Source organism: Orbicella faveolata, unplaced genomic scaffold (assembly GCF_042242905.1).
Source record: "Orbicella faveolata isolate gen_17 unplaced genomic scaffold, um_ofav_v1 contig_46, whole genome shotgun sequence".
In the NCBI taxonomy this organism is placed as follows: domain Eukaryota; kingdom Metazoa; phylum Cnidaria; class Anthozoa; order Scleractinia; family Merulinidae; genus Orbicella; species Orbicella faveolata.
In genome coordinates, this window is record NW_028301576.1 from 27,666,215 (window position 1) to 27,685,784 (window position 19,570).

At 39.5% G+C, this 19,570-nt stretch overlaps 2 protein-coding genes and 1 pseudogene across 3 annotated transcripts in view; 1 reads left to right on the forward strand and 2 right to left on the reverse strand.

Annotated features, from left to right (window-relative positions):
- Positions 1-14,132, reverse strand: part of LOC149099365 (uncharacterized) — a 52,071-nt gene extending 37,939 nt beyond the window's left edge. Inside the window, exons 1-4 of one of the 2 annotated variants that reach the window (XM_089277526.1) lie at positions 14,003-14,132; positions 13,540-13,596; positions 11,539-11,592; positions 11,220-11,311 (exon numbers count right to left, since the gene is read on the reverse strand). In XM_089277526.1, coding sequence (XP_089133652.1) covers positions 11,220-11,311; positions 11,539-11,592; positions 13,540-13,596; positions 14,003-14,021 — 222 coding nt within the window. In that variant the 5' untranslated portion in view covers positions 14,022-14,132. The remainder of the gene's footprint in view (positions 1-11,219; positions 11,312-11,538; positions 11,593-13,539; positions 13,597-14,002) is intronic. The other variant, XM_089277527.1, reaches the window with a different exon arrangement.
- LOC110052269 (uncharacterized) lies at positions 1,649-11,207 on the reverse strand (annotated as a pseudogene).
- A 3,597-nt stretch (positions 14,133-17,729) lies between the features above and the next one.
- On the forward strand, positions 17,730-19,181 carry LOC110052240 (uncharacterized). Its single transcript, XM_089277528.1, has 2 exons — positions 17,730-18,240; positions 18,542-19,181. The coding sequence occupies exons 1-2, from the start codon at positions 18,007-18,009 to the stop codon at positions 18,569-18,571; spliced, it is 264 nt and encodes an 87-aa protein (XP_089133654.1). The 5' UTR covers positions 17,730-18,006; the 3' UTR covers positions 18,572-19,181.
- Positions 19,182-19,570: the final 389 nt, after the last annotated feature.

The following is a 19,570-nucleotide window of genomic DNA, read 5'->3' on the forward strand; positions in this document are numbered from 1 at the left end:
CTCTCTACGAGACAAGGTCACAATTCTAGAAGAAACATTTATTCCACATTCCACAATTAACACAGGGTCGTCCAAGGTAATCAGTCACCCAATGCAAGACGTACAGGATCAGTGACAGAGCTTTTCAAAGTCAAGGGAGATATCAATACTCATTCAAGTATGTGACCCAAATACTTGGCATTTGGTCAGTAGTAAATAGAGTATAATAGCATAGTACAACATACCATTAGTGTTACGATGGTATGTTCAATATTAGCGTACAATGTTATCAAATATATCACAAGTCTTGCTGATGTCAGCTTTCATATTGTGGCCTCCATGTACGTGCGGTTTCGGTATTAGGGAAAAATCTGATGCGCTTTTGCCATTTTTTAGCATATTTCTGTGCGGTTTTGCAGTTTTCAGGCCCCCCTTAACCCCCCCCCCCCCCCCATGACAGCCTTCTGCCAATTTGCCAAAGCCGCTGACAGAGCTTTTTGTTGAAACAAATATGAAGCTTTCATATATAGAATTGCTGAGTGCGTGTGCTGAAGCAACAATGAAAATCTCCCCAGAAGAATGCAAGGCTGTAGAAGTTGAGACAAGGGATCAAGCCCACGGTAGGCTATGGTTCTCTCTGTGAGCAGGGAAAATCACAGCCTCCCATTTAAAAGCAGCTTGCCACACTGACCCAGTAAAGACCATCTGTTATCCCATGGCTCGTAAATTTTCATCACCAGCAACAAAGTATGGTTCTCGAATGAGTTCATATTTTAAATTACTTCAGGTCTACTCTACACCAGCTTAACACATTATAGCCTTGATACTTTCAGTTACATATACTTTTACTGTCAAAAAAGCTGCCTAAAACACTGTGCATTTCTTTACCTATAGGTGGGGATATGAGCATGAAAAACAAGCAAGGGAAGCTTAGAGAAAAAAAATGTAATCTGTTCATGAGAACTTTCAGATTTTTGACAGTGGCCTGTGGATTAATAAAGACTTCCCCTACCTTGGTGCCTCACCAGATGAGATTGTAAGCTGTGACTGTTGTGGAATTGAGCTGTGTGAAATTAAGGTAACTATATGATGCAAATGTTTTACAAAAATTAAAGCATTATATAGTAGGACCAGGACTTTTATGATGTTAGCAGGGTCTAAGGACCCTTTTTACTATACTCTTTTGCTATAGCAACAGAGTTGAAATGAAAAAAACAGATTAGAGTGCATTTTACTTTGTTTGTTTACAGTGTCCATTCTGTCAAAAAGACTCAATGCTGGATTCTTTAAGTGGCAAAAAGAACAGTTGTCTTGCAGATGGACCACTTGGACCTGCCTTGGACCACAGTCGTGCCTATTTCTATCAGGTAATCCTAGAAAGCAACCTATTGTATGTACAGTCGCTTTTAAATAGGTAATCAAATGATTTTGAGTGCAATTTTGAACACACACGGTAAGTACAAGGTAATGTTTGAAGGACTAAAAAAAATTTGCACAGGCCTATAGGGCAAGTGCTACTTGTAGCCTTAAAAAGAATTACAAGTGCTTAATTATTCCAAACTGCAGGAGAAAAATCCTTTGATTACTTGTTAATAATATACATGCAATTTAATTTCAACTTTCTGCACTCCACTTGAACTTTTTGGACTATTTTCAACTTTCTGCACTGTTTGAGATCAATTGACGTGCTCTCAGCCAATCGGCACGCTAACATTATTTTTATGCACATATATTAATATTTGTGCATTGCACTGAAATTCTCTAATTATTACACAAAAGTTTACAGCTTGAGTTTTGTAGACATATGCCTTTTCTTGTCTAGTAAGTCAAAATATCCCACTTTCAAAATTGTTAAAGAACCACAGGTCATTATTTTTCCTCTCTTGTTTAGGTTCAGGGTCAGATATTTATTGTGGCTGTTGACTACTGTGATTTCATAGTGTGGACAGAAAGAGACATGCACATTGAGAGAATAAATCCTGATGTTGAATTCTGGGAATTAGCTCTTACGAAAGCCAAAAAGTTCTTTTCTCTGGGCATTCTCCCAGAGCTCCTTGGAAAATGGTACACACGACCATCAACACCTCCAACTCAGCTACATGGTGATGAAGAATTGGTTGATGATGTTGATGGTGATGAAGAGGAAGGTCCTTTGTGTTACTGCCAGACTGACATAGAAGACAGCAAGCTGATTGGCTGTGACAACCCTGAATGTGCAATACAGTAGTTCCATATGGCTTGTCTCAAACTGGATGTTGCACCAAAAGGAAAATGGTTTTGTCCAACTTGCTGGAGAAATGAGTAGATGCATCACATACTAAAAGAACTTTTATTTTACTATTACTTAATTTAATTGAATTTAAACAGAGTTGCTTTCCTAAGGGGTGGACCATTTGAATTTTCAGGGAGGGGGGTTGTGGGTGATTTAGTGAAGGTATAAATTTTGTTTTTAACCCTTTCTGGCACTAGGAATAATGGGTATGATTTTTTTTTTGGTTCAAGTATGCTTGCAGGATATTTTTTCCTCAAAAGTATCAAAAGTCAAATGGTCCATTCCCAAGTGTATTTTAGTTCCTATGACAGATTAAAATATGTTTAGACAGGACTTTTACTCCATCATCATTCAAAGGGTACAATAGAATCAGACAGATTTGTCAAAGCACAGCACACTCTTGCAATTTTGTCTATTGGTGCCTCTGCATCTCCTGGTTTTGCAGTAGTTAATTTGACAGGCAGGATACTTTGCAAAATCACATACTTCCTCCTAACCAATGACCCTCTCTACATGTATGCATACATTTACAAATTTTCTAGTTTCTTGTATGTCATGAGCTGACAGTTGTCTCTTTCTACGGGTGAAGGCGGGTATTTTGAGGGTAGCTTAGTAAAACCCAACACTGTAAACAATGTCAAATCCCCTATCTGCAAGAACAATATCACCTGGTAATAACTTGTTTAGGAGCCCCCAGTTTTCAGTGAGGTGTTTGTCACTAACATGACCCCCCCCCCCCCCCCCGCCCCAAGCCTTACAAAGAAAACTTATACCACCTTAAGGAGTTATTCCAATTAAAAATTTAACAGTATTATGATGTTTGTAATTAGACCAAGTTATAGCTCTAGCAATTAAGCTGGATGGCATATCAGTAAAAAGTTCAAAACAGTCAATTATGACAGCAACTCCGTGTCCAAAATTCTGTCTGAAAACTAAATGCATAGTCTTTCTAAGTTCTTCACACTCTGGCCATCGAATTAGGAAATCCAACCTGACTTGCATCACATCAATCCACCTGCTAGATACTCTTGATGCTGTTGAAACACTGACTTTAAAACCGTATGCTAAATATTGCAAAGGAACATTTAACCACAGACGTAGTAAAACCAACAAATATTCCTGGAATTGGCATAATGCATTGGTACTTGTGCTGACAACATGGGGAGCAATAAGAGTAAACAACTGCATAAACATTGAAAACATTGGAATGCCAGTGTAGAACTGAGTTTTCCCATTATTTCCCTCAAAACTACTTTGGGATAGATCAGAAGTTAGCAACTTGTTTTTTACTTCGCTTGGCTCTGTAAATAAACTTCTGTTGCACTCCTCTAGCTGGTAAATTTGAGCCATACTTAGGTCAGTTTGATATTCTTTGTGAGCGGAAAGCCACTCAATTTGAAAACCAATGCTGCCGCTTTCATGGGGAAATTCTTCACTGTCTTCATGAATTTGTTCTAAGACTTCAAATTCACTACCATACAAGCAGGTTCTTTTTCCATGATCATTTCTTCAAGACAGAACAGAAACAATTTGAGATTTGCTCACAATCTCCTTCTGAAGGCGAGCTCTCTTCGCCACTCGCTCACTCACTCTTTGACAACGGTCGACATCATCATTGCTCAGTGATTTTACTTTGTTATGGCCCAACTTCAAGGTAGGTGTCCAGTCTGAGTCATTCACATTGTAGAGTTGTTACCCCAGACTAACACCTGTATTTGATGTTTTTCTACTTATTTCTTCTCAAATATCTCAAAAATAATTTTCCTAAGTCATAAAATTATAAGTTTTAAAGTTACCTGATATAAAATGAATACTGCAGACATGAGTATAATACTCTCTTCTCCATCAGATCTGCTTGGGAAATTTTTGTGAACCACTATTCCGTCGCATTCGACTCAATTTCTCTGTTTGTTTCCCTTGATTTTTTATTACTGTTGGGAACCAAAAATGAGCAAATTGTTTGTCATTTTTTTGTTACGGCTACAGAAAAAGACAGCACAAAAGACTCCCATTATCATGGAAATTCATTGCAAACCACTAGAGGAGTAAGAGGGTTGAGGTCGCAGCCTGGGTCAAGATGTCATCCAACATGGCCGACTTCCGGTGGAAACCAGATCCTCAATTAATGCATGACGTCAGTTGCAAATGAAGAATTGCAGAAAGTTGGAAAAAATGCAATATTCTTCCCTAAACATGTAGACTGTGTGATGTATTACATTATAAAGGCTATGTCAACAGCTGCCTAGCAATATTGTTTGAAAATAATTTAGTCATTTGACGACTTGTTGACGATAAGATTTTGCGATGTCCTTTTGATTTCATGTGTTACACATCATGGAAACACTATGAAGTTACCTGCAATGCTATTTAAAAGTAACAAATTGTTCTTGGAAAGAAAAAAGTTTCTGTCTTCACTGCTTGAGAATGATTCATTGTCTCCCTTACCAGTTTTTACACTTGTCATTTCACAAAAACTTCAACTGTCTCCTTTTGCCAAGCCCAGGTAAGGGAGGACTCAATTAATGTCAAACTGATGGTAGCCATGATAGGAAATTCAAAAGAAATCCTTCAAAGTACTGAAAACTAATATTAATCCCCCTTTGTGAGTCTGGCTAAAATTCATTGTTACTCCAAGAGGTACCAATTTATCAAAATAACCTTGTACTGAAATAAATTTGAAACTGATAATTTCATAGGGTTTGAGTCATGCTGTGGACTTGCAATATTCTCCCCCTTGCATGACTAGATTTATCCCTTCAAATTACTGGCTGGGTACACAAATGTCCCCAAAGATCAAAACTTTCAGTTGTGTTTGAAATTCATTCAGTCTGCTACTGGTGAAGTCAGTTACTTGTTATACCCATCAGAAAAAAGATCATTGCATTTTAAAAAATAATGTACCTGTTGACAGCTGACGTTTCAAAATGTATTTTTCATATATTACTGTTATTGCTAAAATATTGAAAACAAATTTGCTCATCAGTGCGTTATCAAATGTTTTTACAAACAAGACTCCCTCAAGTCTCAATCAACATTCCTAACACGTGGAGTAGCTGTGAGTGTTAAATGTTGTCACAGATATTACCCTGTTTCATCCTCAGTTTTGGCATGCCTTTATTTACCAACTCCTTGAACACAGCTGATGCCAAAGGACCTTCCCAAATAACTCTGCACAGCAGCTCTGGAATATTGCTACAAAATCCTGTTTTTCTCCCATAAAAATATGACTTCTTCACATTAAAGGTGCCAGGAAAGGAGAATAAACAAGTGAGGATCACTTTTCCGACATTTGGAAGGAAAATGAGACTTACATTATACACACAGGACTGGCTTTAGATTTACATGAGTCACAGCACATTGGTTCTTCACCTGCTCCCAAACTGGCTTTCTGTGATTTCTATCGATGGCTTTATTTCAGTGGAGCAAATGTCCAAGAGGAAGACAGAGTTATTTTTGATGTAAAAAAACATCAAAATTGAACAGCACAAAGACAATATCATTTATACTGGATATGAAAAAGGCAACGTAATAAAATGTTTTTAGTCCCATGCTATTGCCTTTTTGTCCCTTGGCAGGGGCCACAGAGAAACAAATTGTCTCTCAAGGCCACAAAAGCTGCCTCAAATCCCGATTTCAGATTTTTTAACAACATATTCAGGGCTGTAGCTCCCTTTAAGCCAGTAAGCCCAGGGCTTACAAACTTCTCTCAGTATTTTTATTTTCTCTTGGAATATTTCTTTTATTATTTCATAGCACTAGTTTTCTGGGTGACTTTTTAAAGAAAACGTAGAAGGAAAGAAACAATTTAAGTGCTCATGTCTCCAGCCTTCTTTTCGGGTTTCTTTCCAATGTCTAGTTCTATATTTCCACTGAATAGTAAATTTAACGTGTGCACCAGGGGTTGCAGGTTTTGCTAAATGATTTCACTGTTTTATCTAATATGCAAAGCAATGCTTTCATACACATGCGATCTGACCGACAAGAAAGAGTATTAGAACAAGATGTAGTGGTGGAAAACAAAGTGGCTGCATTCAACTGGAGAATGACCAGCAACTCTGGTTGACACTCTTGACTGCATAAATCCAACTCTTTATCAAAACATCAACACCATCCCCATGATCCTTCTCATTATGTCTGTGTCAACTGCAACTTTTAGCCCGATGCATAGAGTCGAGACTTATCTACGGGCAACCATGAGGACAGAGCGACTCAGCCCTTGCTCCAAAGTATGCATACAAGGACATAGCCATTGACAAGTAGGCCATGGCTCATGAGTTTTGTGGCAAGAAGAATAACCTTGGAATCCCATAAACTTATCTAATCCAGTAGTATTAGGTTGTAAAGTACAATCCCTCATAAGTTCAAATCAGATCTTCAGTTTTTAAGAATTCATGACGAGGATATTTTACAATGAAGTGATTTATCTTATATATCAGCCACCTTGAGCTGTAATAAACCATGAATTAAACAAAGCGTAGGCCTACTTGACCTCCCCCCACCTTCTCTGGCCACTTATGAGTTATGGAACAGGCTTACAAGCCAATCAAAGTGCTCTGTGAGCAAACTCGTGTATTGAACAAAAGAATTAAAATATTTTTTGGATTATGTTTAGTATTATCTGGTTTAGGTTGACTAATAAGGTACCAAAGCAACAAAGTAAACATTTGGATAAGAAGGCATTACAAGTGAAACGATCATGCTAACACATTTGACAAGGGTGGACGAGGTCATGTGTTTTAAAAATTTATCATTTTTGTTGCTGGTTCACCAAGAAATAGTTGGCAGTAAATGTGGTTGAAAAGTGAACATTAGAAATATTGAAAAATCAAGGCAATACTGTCTTAATGAAAAGACAGTTTATCTCCCTTTATCAAATGAGATAAACAGAAACGAGTTTTGAGTTTTGTCGCAAAACGGCATTTTCAGGTTCTGCTTATAACGACGTACAAGGACACGTTCATGACATTTTTGATGGACGTTTCCGATGTAAAAATTCTGTGAAATGTAAAATCTAGGTGATATTTTCATTTAAAGTTGCAACAAGGCGACGGGGAAACATGCGTTATTTTCATTTGTTAGAGCAGAACACTATAATAAGACAGAGACCTGAACGCTAAATATGATTTGCCCGATAGGGGCCTGGTATGAGTCATTCGTACCATGTTGTCCTTGTTATGTGTTCTCATCATTCTTAAGTGAGAATACTTGTTTATATTGAATGTATATCTCTGTGAAATGGATAAATTCCTATCTATGACGAGAACACATTTAACCAAGCAGTGAATAGGCGAAGAAAACACCGACTACAAGCGGATCCTTTCGTCATGCGCCACACAGAACGAAACCATCGATCGCGAACGCCATCTTTGTTTTCAGACAGGAATGAAACTATCCCTCGCCATAGCGAAAGACCATCACAGTAAGACAGATCAAACTACAGTCGAATGGCAAAGAAATACAAGTGCCCGTTTCCTGAATGTACCTACGAAACAGAAGAAGTGACAGACACGCTTGCGGCCGTTTTGCTATCGGTCCCCTCGCAACGCACGCACACTGCTCCAGGAGTCACCGATACTGCACCAAGTGCCGCTTCAAACACTAAACTCCAAAGAGTACAGCGCCCAACAATCTCAGCTGCAGGGTCAAGCAAGGATTGGTCATATTTCCTTACCTGTTGGGGCGATTATGTTGCAGTGACCAATGTCACAGGCAAACACAAGGTAATTCAACTACTCAAATGCTGCAATGAACAGCTTTGCAAAGACCTCACAGGAAACGCAGGCGGCTCCCTCACCAACAAGACTGCTGATGAAGTTATTAAAAAACTTGCCGTGAGGGAGGAGAACACAATGGTTGCCCGAGTTCAATTGCACAACATGCACCAGGACCAGGATGAGACTATTTGTAGTTTTGGTGCCCGCATTTGCGGCCAAGCTGGCATCTGCAAGTTTCTAGTCACCTGCCCTGGTTGCACTAATGAGGTTAATTACACAGAGAACATTTTGCGCGACGTCTTAGCATGCGGCCTGGCTGACAGTGAAATTCAACTAGATCTGCTAGGAGAAAGGAATCAAGACATGACCCTTGAAGAAGTCTTCCAATTTATTGAGGCAAAAGAGGCTGGAAAACAATCCGCTGGCCGCCTGTCACAAAGCCAAGGTGTAGATGCCGCAAGTAGCCAATACCGTTGTGCCAAACAGGATGACATCAAGCAATGCAAAGTTGGAGACAACAATGATTTGTGCTCCTACTGCAACAAGCGTGGCCACGGCAAGAGCGCCCCAACCAGGATACGAAGAAATGACTGCCCCGCTTATGGCACAACGTGCGAACAGTGTGGGCGACCAAACCATTTTGCTAGTGTGTGTCGCGGCAAGAGCAAGTCCACCAGACCCCAAAAGCCTACCCCACCCAGTGGCAATACTACAGAAGGTGCCATCTTCTACTCGCTCTGCACTGCAACAAGCCTCAGCCATTATCCTGGCAGAGATGTCATCAAACTTGACCACCACCTCTACTGCCACCTAACTGACTGTTGGGTCCGACAGCCATCAAAGTCCCAACCATTCATCACACTAACAGCAACTGCCCACCCCGAAGACTACACAGCACTGGGATACAAACCCCCCAACATTACAGCTGACACCAGTACGACTCTCTGCCATGAATAGGGGCCTGGTACGAGTCATTCATACCACGTTGTCCTTGTTATGTGTTCTCATCATTCTTAAGTGAGAATGCCTGTTTATGTTGCACGTATATCTCTGTGAAATGGATAAATTCCTATCTATGATGAGAACACATCTATTTGTCAAGGGAAAAGAGAGGAACAGACTTCCAGCTCATGTAACCAATGTAGGTATGCCGATGGTGAAGTATCCACAGCGAAGAATATCTAGTTCCATTGCAGTCTTAAGTTTCACTGGCATTAAAAACAATGAAAATGATTGGAAAAAAACTAGCCTGCAAGAGCATCCAGTTTTTTTGGCTCTTGTTTTGTTTTGTTTTGTTTTGTTTTTTTTTGCATGAAACAAGAGCAGAAAAAAACAGGTGCCCTCACACACTAAAGAAAAACACAAGCGACTCGATTGAGCCACGTGTTTCTGAGCTAGGCATAATTCAACTGGAAGTCCGATATTTTCGGACTTGAAATCAGATCTTTCCAGCGTCACTCATTTCCTGACCGCTGGTCAAGGGGAACAAAGACTCTTGGTACAAGCTTGCTAGCATTCCAGTGGAAACCACCAACCAGTCTGTCCACAAGAACAATTTGTGATATCATTGGATATTTCGATCTTACCTGATACTCACTGCATGTTTACCGACCAGTACATAATTTTAGCAATTTTGACCTTCAGGTTTGATTTGCAATACTTGATAAACAATTACACTGAGGCCTTGTCCACACTACGCCAGAGAAATTTGAAAACACAGCTTTATTTCTATGGTTCGGTCTTCCGTCCACACTAATTTGCCACAAAAATGGGCGTTCTTCAAACAAAAGCACTGCTGGCTTTGTGTTTTAATGTGCAAGGAAAACATTTTCATAATGGAACTTTTCCAAAACAATGACGTCACGATTTCCTCAACCACAAATCCAAAATGACTGGTGATTGTTGCGTTTTCAAATTTCTCCAACGAAGTGTGGACAGAAAACATTTGATGTGTTTTCAAAGTGATGAACACCCTTTTCAGGGCATGAGTGTTTGCAGTCCCAGGGCAGTCATTCAAAGTTAATGCCTACATAGACCAAAACATCCCGCTTGAATGCCTCCAGACAGACTTGCCACAAGAAGACTTCTTCTATAAAATGAAGTGGACTTGTTCCACTTGCTCGGATTCAAATTTAAAATTTGCATAATTTTTGGCACGAAAACATGGGTGTGACGTAATGATTCACAGCCTACCCCTAATTCCCTGGATTTTTTTTTGAAATATTTTAGAGCGAGTGTAAGCAGAAAAATAAATCATATGCCTAGTAACCACAGCCATGTATAAGATCAGATTTTAAGACATCCTTTATTTAAAGTTGAACAAATTATGGGCCAAAATTTTAAAAAAATATCAACAAGAAAAACTCAACTTGAGTTGCATTTTAATTGATAAGAAAACACAAAATCATATTTTTTCTTTGCCGCTCAACAAAAGCTGAGAAAATTGAACTCACAAAAACAAGTTAATTCTTGACTTTGGAACACAAAACGAAACTGAAAACAACAAAACTTCCATTCTTTTACCATACTGGATAACATTTGAGAAAACACTGGAAAATAAAAGCGAAAAGACATATCTAAAGTACAATTTAAAAACAAGAAATCAGATAATTTCTTCACGTGCGACGAATGCAGCGCAGTGAAGGAAAGGTGAAAGTTGTAAATAAAAAAGACGACAAAAATAAGCCAGTTATTTTGAGATCAATCGTATTACAACTGTGCTAAATTAGTGCCCACTTAGTTCTTTTCTCAGGAGTTTTATAGTAGCTGAATAAAACTAAAAAAAAAATGTATTTGAACGAAGGGAATAAACTAAACAAACACGGCTGCAGAGGCCACCGTAATTAAATATGCAGAAATCCACCATGCAAAAATACTGTTGACTTTGAAAACCTAAAATTCCCAAAGAAAGGTAACCAAATGAAAGAAACATGACAGGAAGTTCAATAACAATAAAGTTTCATTCAAGATGAGGCAAAAAAAACTATCTGAAAGCAAAAAAATGTTCAAAATTTCGCAGATGTGCTTCGCTGCGTGACAGCATGTTCAAATTAATTCTTCACGCTAAAGTGAAAGCTTGAGTTTCTATTGGCCGTGGCTTTAGTAGTCGTTCAAAAATTTGAATTAAACTTCGAAGTAATACTGTGCATTACCACTTTTGTTTTCTAGAGTCTGGGAAGCTCCTTTAAATCCGCAATCTGTATTCAAACCCACTTGAAAGTGCAACGACTTTATTAACGCAAGGTTGTATTTACCTTCAAAAGCATCCTTAATTTCCGTGTCATAGAACTTTCTGGCCCCAAAACTATAGCTTTGACTCCTTTCTCATTCAGGCTAGACACCTGGTCTTTCATCAAGGAAATCAAAGGAAAAATAACAAGACAAAGTGTCTCAACAACTTCTCTTTCACCATGTTCAAAAAAGTCCAACACAAACAGCCTAATGTGGAATGTTAAACTCTCTTCACATCCAGTCAGTGATCCAAAGACTAATGTATCCTTCGACTACTACGTTGATTCACTCCGATTTCTTCGAAACCAAGCTTCCTGAACAAAACATCTTGTTTCAGCTTACCTGTGTTTGTGTGTAGCTTGCGAAGAGCCCCGGTGCAAAACAGGTCACAAAGACCTATGACATAAAACAATGTAAAAAGAACACTGTGACAGGCAACCCCAAGAGGAATCGAACTCTGGTCTCCCACATGACAAGTGATACTCGCGACCAGTGCACCACAGCAATCGGCTCACAGCTTTCAGAATTTTTTAAGCATGTATAGTGTTACCCCTAGCATTATTGAAAGCTAACCGTAAACAGGCTAACCAGAGAGCTACTCAGACTAACTGGAGTGCATTTAAGGCCAACCGGAGTGCTTTTTAGGTTAACCGGAGTGCTATTTAGCCTAACCTACAAAAAAGTTTTGACTGCCAGTCATTTAGTCTATATGAAACCTTGTCCAGCTGCCAGTCATTGAAATACTTCATTATAAATACCGGTATACTGGGTGCCGGGCTCACAAAAATTCATACTACAGTGGAAATAGTGAAGTTTTCAGTCATATAAACAGGGATTTGATCTTACTAACTGAAAGTTTCAAAAATTTAATTTTGACTGCAGGTCACGTAGAGTATAATTTGAAAACCTGTCTGGCTCCCAGACATACAGTACCCGTCAAAGGGATTGCAGCAACTATACGCACGTAAAATGCATGTAGTCTGTGTGTACTATTCGTGGACACTGCGTGTAAGGTGCATATAATTACACACGTGTAAAATTTACTGATCTGGTAATTATACGCATTTGCGTGTAATCTCAACCATATACTGAATGTTTACTAGAAGAAACCTTTGTTATTCATACACACATTTGCATGTATTTTGCAAAACAAAAAGCCACTACTAACTTGTATTTGATACACACGATACTCCATGTTCACAACAAAAAGTAAATTTAAAAGCTGACAAGCATTGCTAAATTAGTGGACTAGCTCAACCACCTATCAAACAAATACTCTTTCTTAATCTGTAGCAGCCCACACTTCTGCCTAACATCAAAACTTAATTCTTAAAGATCTCTGAGCTTTCATGTACGTTCAAACACATACAACGTACATCAGAACATAATGTTTACCCATGCAAGAAATGTCATTTCAAATCCTGTTCCTTCGATAACAATGAAATAGGGATTCAAAGAGAAACAATCAGACTCTCCCTTAATCTTAAATGGCAAATACTCTGAAATTTTTTTTAACAAAATCTAAGCGTTTGTTAATTTTCAATTTGTCAGATTTGTGTGTAACCTTCTGATAACAACCCACAATGTTCACACCTGGTTCATTCCATTATTTGGCTTAAATTTCAATACAGTTGACTACTGATAAGCTAGATTCAAGAAAAACATTTGGATTTTCATCTGTGGGTTAAGTCCAGTTCACAGATCATCACATGTCTGTACATGTATATGCGTGTGGAATAAACTGAAACAGTAACTAATTTAAAACAACTCTCACACTGCACAGGATTTCCGCCTGGGGAAGATTTTGTTCACATGCTAGGCAACGCTATTCGAGAAACAGATCGAATTTCATTTTTATCAGATCAATACAATGGTTTCAGAAAGAGGACATTCGCTTCTGAGTACTATTAATGATGAACCTTCAAAGGCTTTTTAAACTTGAAGATGAATAACTGATGTTTAAAAATTAGCTGAAAATCTCAAGCAAAATATTGTGTTCTGCTGTTATTTCATGTCCGTCAAGCCTCAGTTCGTCAGTCACTGGTGCCCTTGTTGTTTCTCGCAAAAAGAAAAAAAAGCACAATGGGAAAAGCTTTTGAACACCGCTAAACTCCAAACACTTTGGAGTTCGAAATATTTTTAATGAATCTTCAGATTGATTTAAAGTACACTGATTTCTGCAATTTAAAATTGAAAGCGACATTACATGTTTATGTATTTGTGTGAAAGTGTGTGTAAGGTGCTTGGATATTGCGTGTAATCCGCGTGTAGTACGCGCGCTTTACGCGCATGTAATACTGCAAACCCTTTGACCAGTTCTGTATAGACACATTTATGACCGACCTTCTCTCACTTTGCTCTTCCGTGTTGATATGAGCAGGCGAATCAAGGAAATAGCCCCTAAGTAAAAAGAAAGGAAACTAAGCTTAAATTATCCTAAAAACCCTTATCTCAACAGAAAACCCTAACTCTCTCTACAAACTGTAACACTACAACACAAAATGTGCTATGCACATGTCACACCTTGAAGTGATAGCGTTCATTTACCGACCAGATGAAATTGTAAAATGGAGACGAAGAGTTTTTCCTCAGTCGCTACAAAGGAATCTACGCTACTTTTCATTAAGTCAACTGTAACAAAGTCCACAGTTCACTAAGCCTTTCGCAGAAAGTCCGTCTTCGGAACATTCGTCGTGCGAACTTACTCCAAAGCAATAAGGCCAAAACTGTCTTGAAATGATATCGAAGCACTGTTGTAGTGTAAAAGGACGTTTATACGGGTTAAAATAAAGAGATTTATACTTACTTGAGGCTTGGTGAAACATTGCAGGAGAACAGCTGAGACAGATGAGACAGCCGATGCACCGTCTGCTCGTGTCAGCTGTACCTGAACTCCCTCGAAACTCCCTCGAAACTCCCTCGGGAAAATGTGCTTCGGTATCGAAGTCGTGTAGTAATACTCCAATATTCCCTCCTATCAAACTAGATCCCAGCCTCTTCGTGATATTTCACGAGATGACACTTTGACACATTTTTTTACGTTATCAGTTTTCAATTTTTCTTTTCTTTTTAAAGTTTATCTCCACGACCAGCACGCGAATCTCTTCACGGTGGCCAATTCACATTATCAACCCAGTTGATAAAACCAAATTACCTTGTTATGCTCCACACCGACGCAGCACCACAGTTTCTTTAGAAACTTACCCCCTCTACTCGAAACATGGCCTCCTACGCAGTCGGCCAGACGTCAGCGTAGGAGGCTACTGGAAGAATGGAAATAAACCAATCTCCCAGTTATTCGAATGTTTCTCAAACATGTAAAAATATTGTGAAATGTATGCGACTAGACGACAACTCGCTGACTCACTGTAAGGAGTGAGACCCACCAGACAAAAACATCAACCTCGTTAAGTTGCGATTATTCTCTGTGTCTCGGCATCCATTATTACTGGTATGTAAACTGGGCGTCTAAAAACGAAGATCCCTAAGATCCTAAGACTCCTAAATCTCGAAAACTTGAAAACAAAAGCCCCCCATCCCCCCCCCAAAAAATAAATAAATGAATAAATAAATAATAAATAAATAAATAAAAAATGTCTACTTATATAAGTCATTTTAAGCTTCATAATACTAGTCGTTTTGAACTTCACTTTCGGGGCAGCAAAAAAAACAACTCTAACATAGTTTCGAGTCAGGATTTAGACAGTTCGAAACCCTCTATTTCCTTGTATTTTTATTCGATCGTGCGTGAACAGAGAGGCTGTCGGGAGTTCATCGCCGCAGCTTCGCCTCCGCCTTAAATTGCACGTGTATGCAGAAACTATCAACTACCCACCTATACTAATAGAAACCTGGGGAAGACAGTCATACAAGGACTCTATAAACTGAAGAATAGCGCGTTATACGACATCAATAGGGAAATTTATAAGAGGAAAATAAGCCGCGACTTACACAAGACGCGACCTTACCGTATAAACGGTACATTTTAACCAGTTCACGTCTTACGGTTTACGGTCACCTCGTTCCATCCGTTGGACACTTCGTTCCATCAAAGAGTCACTTCGTTCCAAAGAATAGTCACTTCGTTCCAAGGGGAAACTAAGCAAGTAAACTGCTGATCAGTTAAGCGTCTGTAGCGTAAATCGAGTTATGGATGCACTTGGGAAGTTTGGAGAGCACTCAAGAAGTTTTCTGTTACTTATCCGCGGGAAACTGAGTGATACAGGTCTTTCTATCGCTGTCGATGCGAGGATTAAAACCCTTTCATTACTTTTATAAGAGAACTAGAAGTTTGTATCGAATCGACTTAAGATGTATATCCACAGGCGGCCCAGACGTTGTATACGATTAATACGTGACATTATGCTGTTGGCGATTACGTTACAATTTTAGCCGTTTATAAGACAATGTATGAGAATACTTCGAAAATTACTCTAAATGCTACGTGTAGAAAATAACTTGAATAAAATGGCTTACCTTATGTTTGCATTGCGTTGTTTTAATGTCTCTGGGTTCCTGGAGGTGGTTTAGAGCCATTTAGGCGAGTTTTACTTTCTGGCGGTTTGCCTTCCCCTAAAGAGAAACGAAGGCTTTCGTTTCTCTTTAGGGGAAGGCAAACCGCCTGTGGTATATCGAATCGACTTTGCATGTGTATAAAAACGATTTCGAGTCATAACGAAACGACTTGGAAACGACAAAAAGATCGGGTACCAGACAGTCCAAGGAATCTATCCGCTTAACTTGTTTAGTAGTTTTGTAAGATTAGAAGTTTACTTCCTTAGTTTGTAAAAAAGATTAGCAGTTTACTTGCTTAGTTTCTCCTTGGAACGAAGTGACTCTTTGATGGAACGAAGTGACCAACGGATGGAACGAAGTGACTTGGAACGAAGTGACCATGAAACGAAGTGACCGGATACCCTGAAACCCGTCTTACACAAGCCGCTGATAACGTTAAGGTTACAGTATACCTTCGGGTCGGCAATTTTCTTCAAATTTGGATTTTTGAGTCAAAATAGAGGGCGAAGAATAATCTCTAATTTCTAGAAAAAAATTTTGAAAAAGGCTAAATATTGGCGGAGAAATGGCGGTTTTACGTTTTCACCGGAAGTAAAAGTTTACCTCTTGATTGACAGCCCTATGGCGCGTATGTAATCAACCGAGACGATTTTCGCGGGAATTACCTATATGGATGTCACGAATTGACTACTCAGTTGATCAGCATTGTTGTTCCGACTACCCAGCATTTTTGATATTAGGCGTGTCTCTATTAAGTTATAAGTAAACATAGACCACGTTTAAACCGTCGGGCGCTCGTATTTAGTGGTCGTGAAAAATTCGACAATTCATTTTCTTTCAAAATTGTTGGTGTAGTTTGATAGCCAGCTCCATAAGCTTTAATTTGATATAGGGGTTTAGGTATCTACAGCTTAAACTGCACGCGCTACATCGCTTGCGCGCGAGACACCCCTGAAGGTATATTGTAACCTTAAAGCCGTGGCCTGTGTAGGACGAGGGTTTTGAGCGAAACCAAATAAATAACCTGTATCGCGGCTTGTGTGCCGGCTTACGTAAGGCGCGAACTCGCACTGTGCAGGGGCAATTTTTTCCCGCGCTCGCGCGATTCCGCAATTGCTATGACAGCCAACGCAAAAGCGAGACATGAGTCACGAAAAAGCCGTGAACCATTCATACGAGCACTTCGCGGAAGTGAGACGGGGGGCATCCCAGACCTTTTGACATGGGAGTATCCGCCCCGGGAACATATCTGGCCGGCTATATACAAATTTCAATTAAAATCTCCGGGTCTCGGCAGGGTTGGTGGTTACTTCTGACTAATTAGATGCAAGATAAAGGGAACCGGCTGCCTCTCAATCCAGCCTGGTTGTTAAGAATAAACCCAAAAGAGGGTGTTTCGTTTATTAACATCGCACAGACTAAAAGTGCGTTCACATTTCATTACCGAGCTTAAAATTCACCATCTTTATTAACTTATCACTACTCACGATGAATTCGATAGCGTTGATCCTAGCAGTATGCAGGACACCTATCATATACTATGAACTCAGTTAAATGACCTTGCTCTCCATGAGTTCTCGTAGCTCAGTGGATAGAGCGCCCGCCCGGTGTTCGGGAGGTCCTGGGTTCGATTCCTGTCGGGGACTCAGAATTTTTTCTTTGTCCCACGCTCGTGTCATGTTGATTAATTCACCTTCACATTTCATTACCGAGCTTAAAATTCACCATCTTTATTAACTTATAAGAAGTTTATGGTGCAATATACGGCTAGAGATCACTGTTGGTTCATGGCTGCCACTGACATCCCTTTTCAACATCCCCTGACTTATCCCTGGTAAAAATAACATATCCCTTACTGAGGAAATGCAAAATGTCAGATTTAGTAGCGGCTTCTTCTCCCATTCGCTCATCAAGAGCGTTAGTTTTCCCAAATTTCCCTTCTTCATTCAGGAAAAAACATCGTCGAGATCACAGTGACTCCATATTTTTTTTTTCCAGCTTTCAATCCTGGGTATTGTATCAGCCGCGTTAAATTATTTCAATACTCGCTGACTTTTCTTCAAAATGTCAAATTTTCCCGACTCAAATTAAAATTCTCTGACTTTTCCCTGACCTTGAATAATTTTCGTCCTGACCCGTGGCAACCCTGTGGGTACTAGTATTGTATCTGTTTTACTTTCCAGCCGGGGCTAAATTCTTCAAACCGAGGTATTCAAAGGATTAAACAATTCTTTAATGTGTGCAGCTGTTTGTAATATTCAGTAGAACATTCAAGTTTTTGTAGGAGTCGACTGTATGGATATCAAGAAAAAAGGACATTCCGAGGGAGATGGCGTGTACTGGTTGGACCCGGATGGAGGAAGCCATTTAAATGCATTCCTGGCTTACTGTGACATGACGTCATTCAATGGAGGATGGACCATGTGTTACACAACCGATGATAAAGCAAAACCCAGGACTGAGGTCTCGTACAGCTCCAATTTTCCTTATGGAAGTGACGGTTACAGAACAAACTGTAACAATGTCGTAGTAAGTTGACTGGTTGCTTTTCCGTCATGTAGTGTAACCAATCTAGTAATTCCTTTTCCCAAAAAATCGGCATGAAATACGTCATTTGGATGCACAGTAGCAGTTCAGGATGACTTTGCAAATGGCAATGAAAGCCGCAAAATAAGTAGTAATTGAGTAGACTGAAAAGTGAAATATTGCTGGAATCTCAAACAACAAACTACACGCTACGAAAAAAGGACACTCTACAAAAAGAAATCTGCCCAACACTTTTTTCGCCGAATGTGATCTTAATACAAACATACTCTGATTTATCTTGTAGTTCTCGGAAATAATGTTCATTGATCACTAAACCGGAAAGAAAGTCTCCTTCAAACGGCGAAACAAGGTGCCTATAACGGCCGCTAACAATTATGGAAATATTGCTAGCACGTATGGATTGTGGGACGGCGTGGGTGCAAACAACGCTTATTCTTATGAACTGCTGATCTCTGACACGGCCTTCTTCACCGGTTTCTTCGTTTCTGGTTACACGGGCAGCTGTTACAAGCAGTGTGATTCTTGGTGCAATGACAAAGCCTCGCCATACTTCCGCACAGCGTCCACAAACGTGAATTAGAAGGGTGTGGCCTTTAACACTAATGGTCATCATCCAAACATACCGAGTAACAGGTTGATTAGCGTCGGGCTGCGCTAAGATGTTATGGAGATTATACACCATCTACATAGAGCACGTGCCTGGGTAATAGTTGTGATGCTCAATAGCCACCGTTGATTTTGTGACTGCGAAACCTTCACTAACTCGGCTCACTGAACTGAGATTGTGATCTAGACAAAAATCAGTCACTCGATAAACATCCCAATGCGCCCCCGTACATGGTGCTTTAGTTTCAAGTGATCAAAGTAATACATTAACCTCTATCCAATAATTAATTGCTAAAATAAAATGTAGAAATGCAAAATGATATTGTCCGTTTTTGTGATTTGTATGTGACAACTATGTCACCTTGAGCGTGCAGAACAAGCATGCATTTAATGATTGGCACAAGGGAAACAGTGGGGCTGGATCTGGGAAACGCCAAACATATGAATACAGGAATTTCGAGTCCGTTACAGTATTCAAATCTTCACGATGACGTGAACCAACCCCCGCCCAGTCCTTCTGTACCGCGAGATTCGTCCTGTTCCATCGCTTTTTGTGTGTGTGTGTGTGTGTGTGTGTGTGTGTGGTGATTTCAAAAAAAAAAAAATCGCAGTCTGGTGGTCACTGAAGCAAATTCAGTGCATTCTATAGCAATAAGCATCGATTATTATTTTTTTTTTTGACAGTTCATGAAAACCCTTGTTTGCC

Bases quoted from the DNA above. Each gene is read 5' to 3' on its own strand.
- LOC110052240 (XM_089277528.1), top strand. From the start codon at position 18,007: ATGGATATCAAGAAAAAAGGACATTCCGAGGGAGATGGCGTGTACTGG. The intron at 18,241-18,541 runs GTAAGTTGACTG...TTTATCTTGTAG, and splicing joins CAAACTGTAACAATGTCGTA to TTCTCGGAAATAATGTTCAT.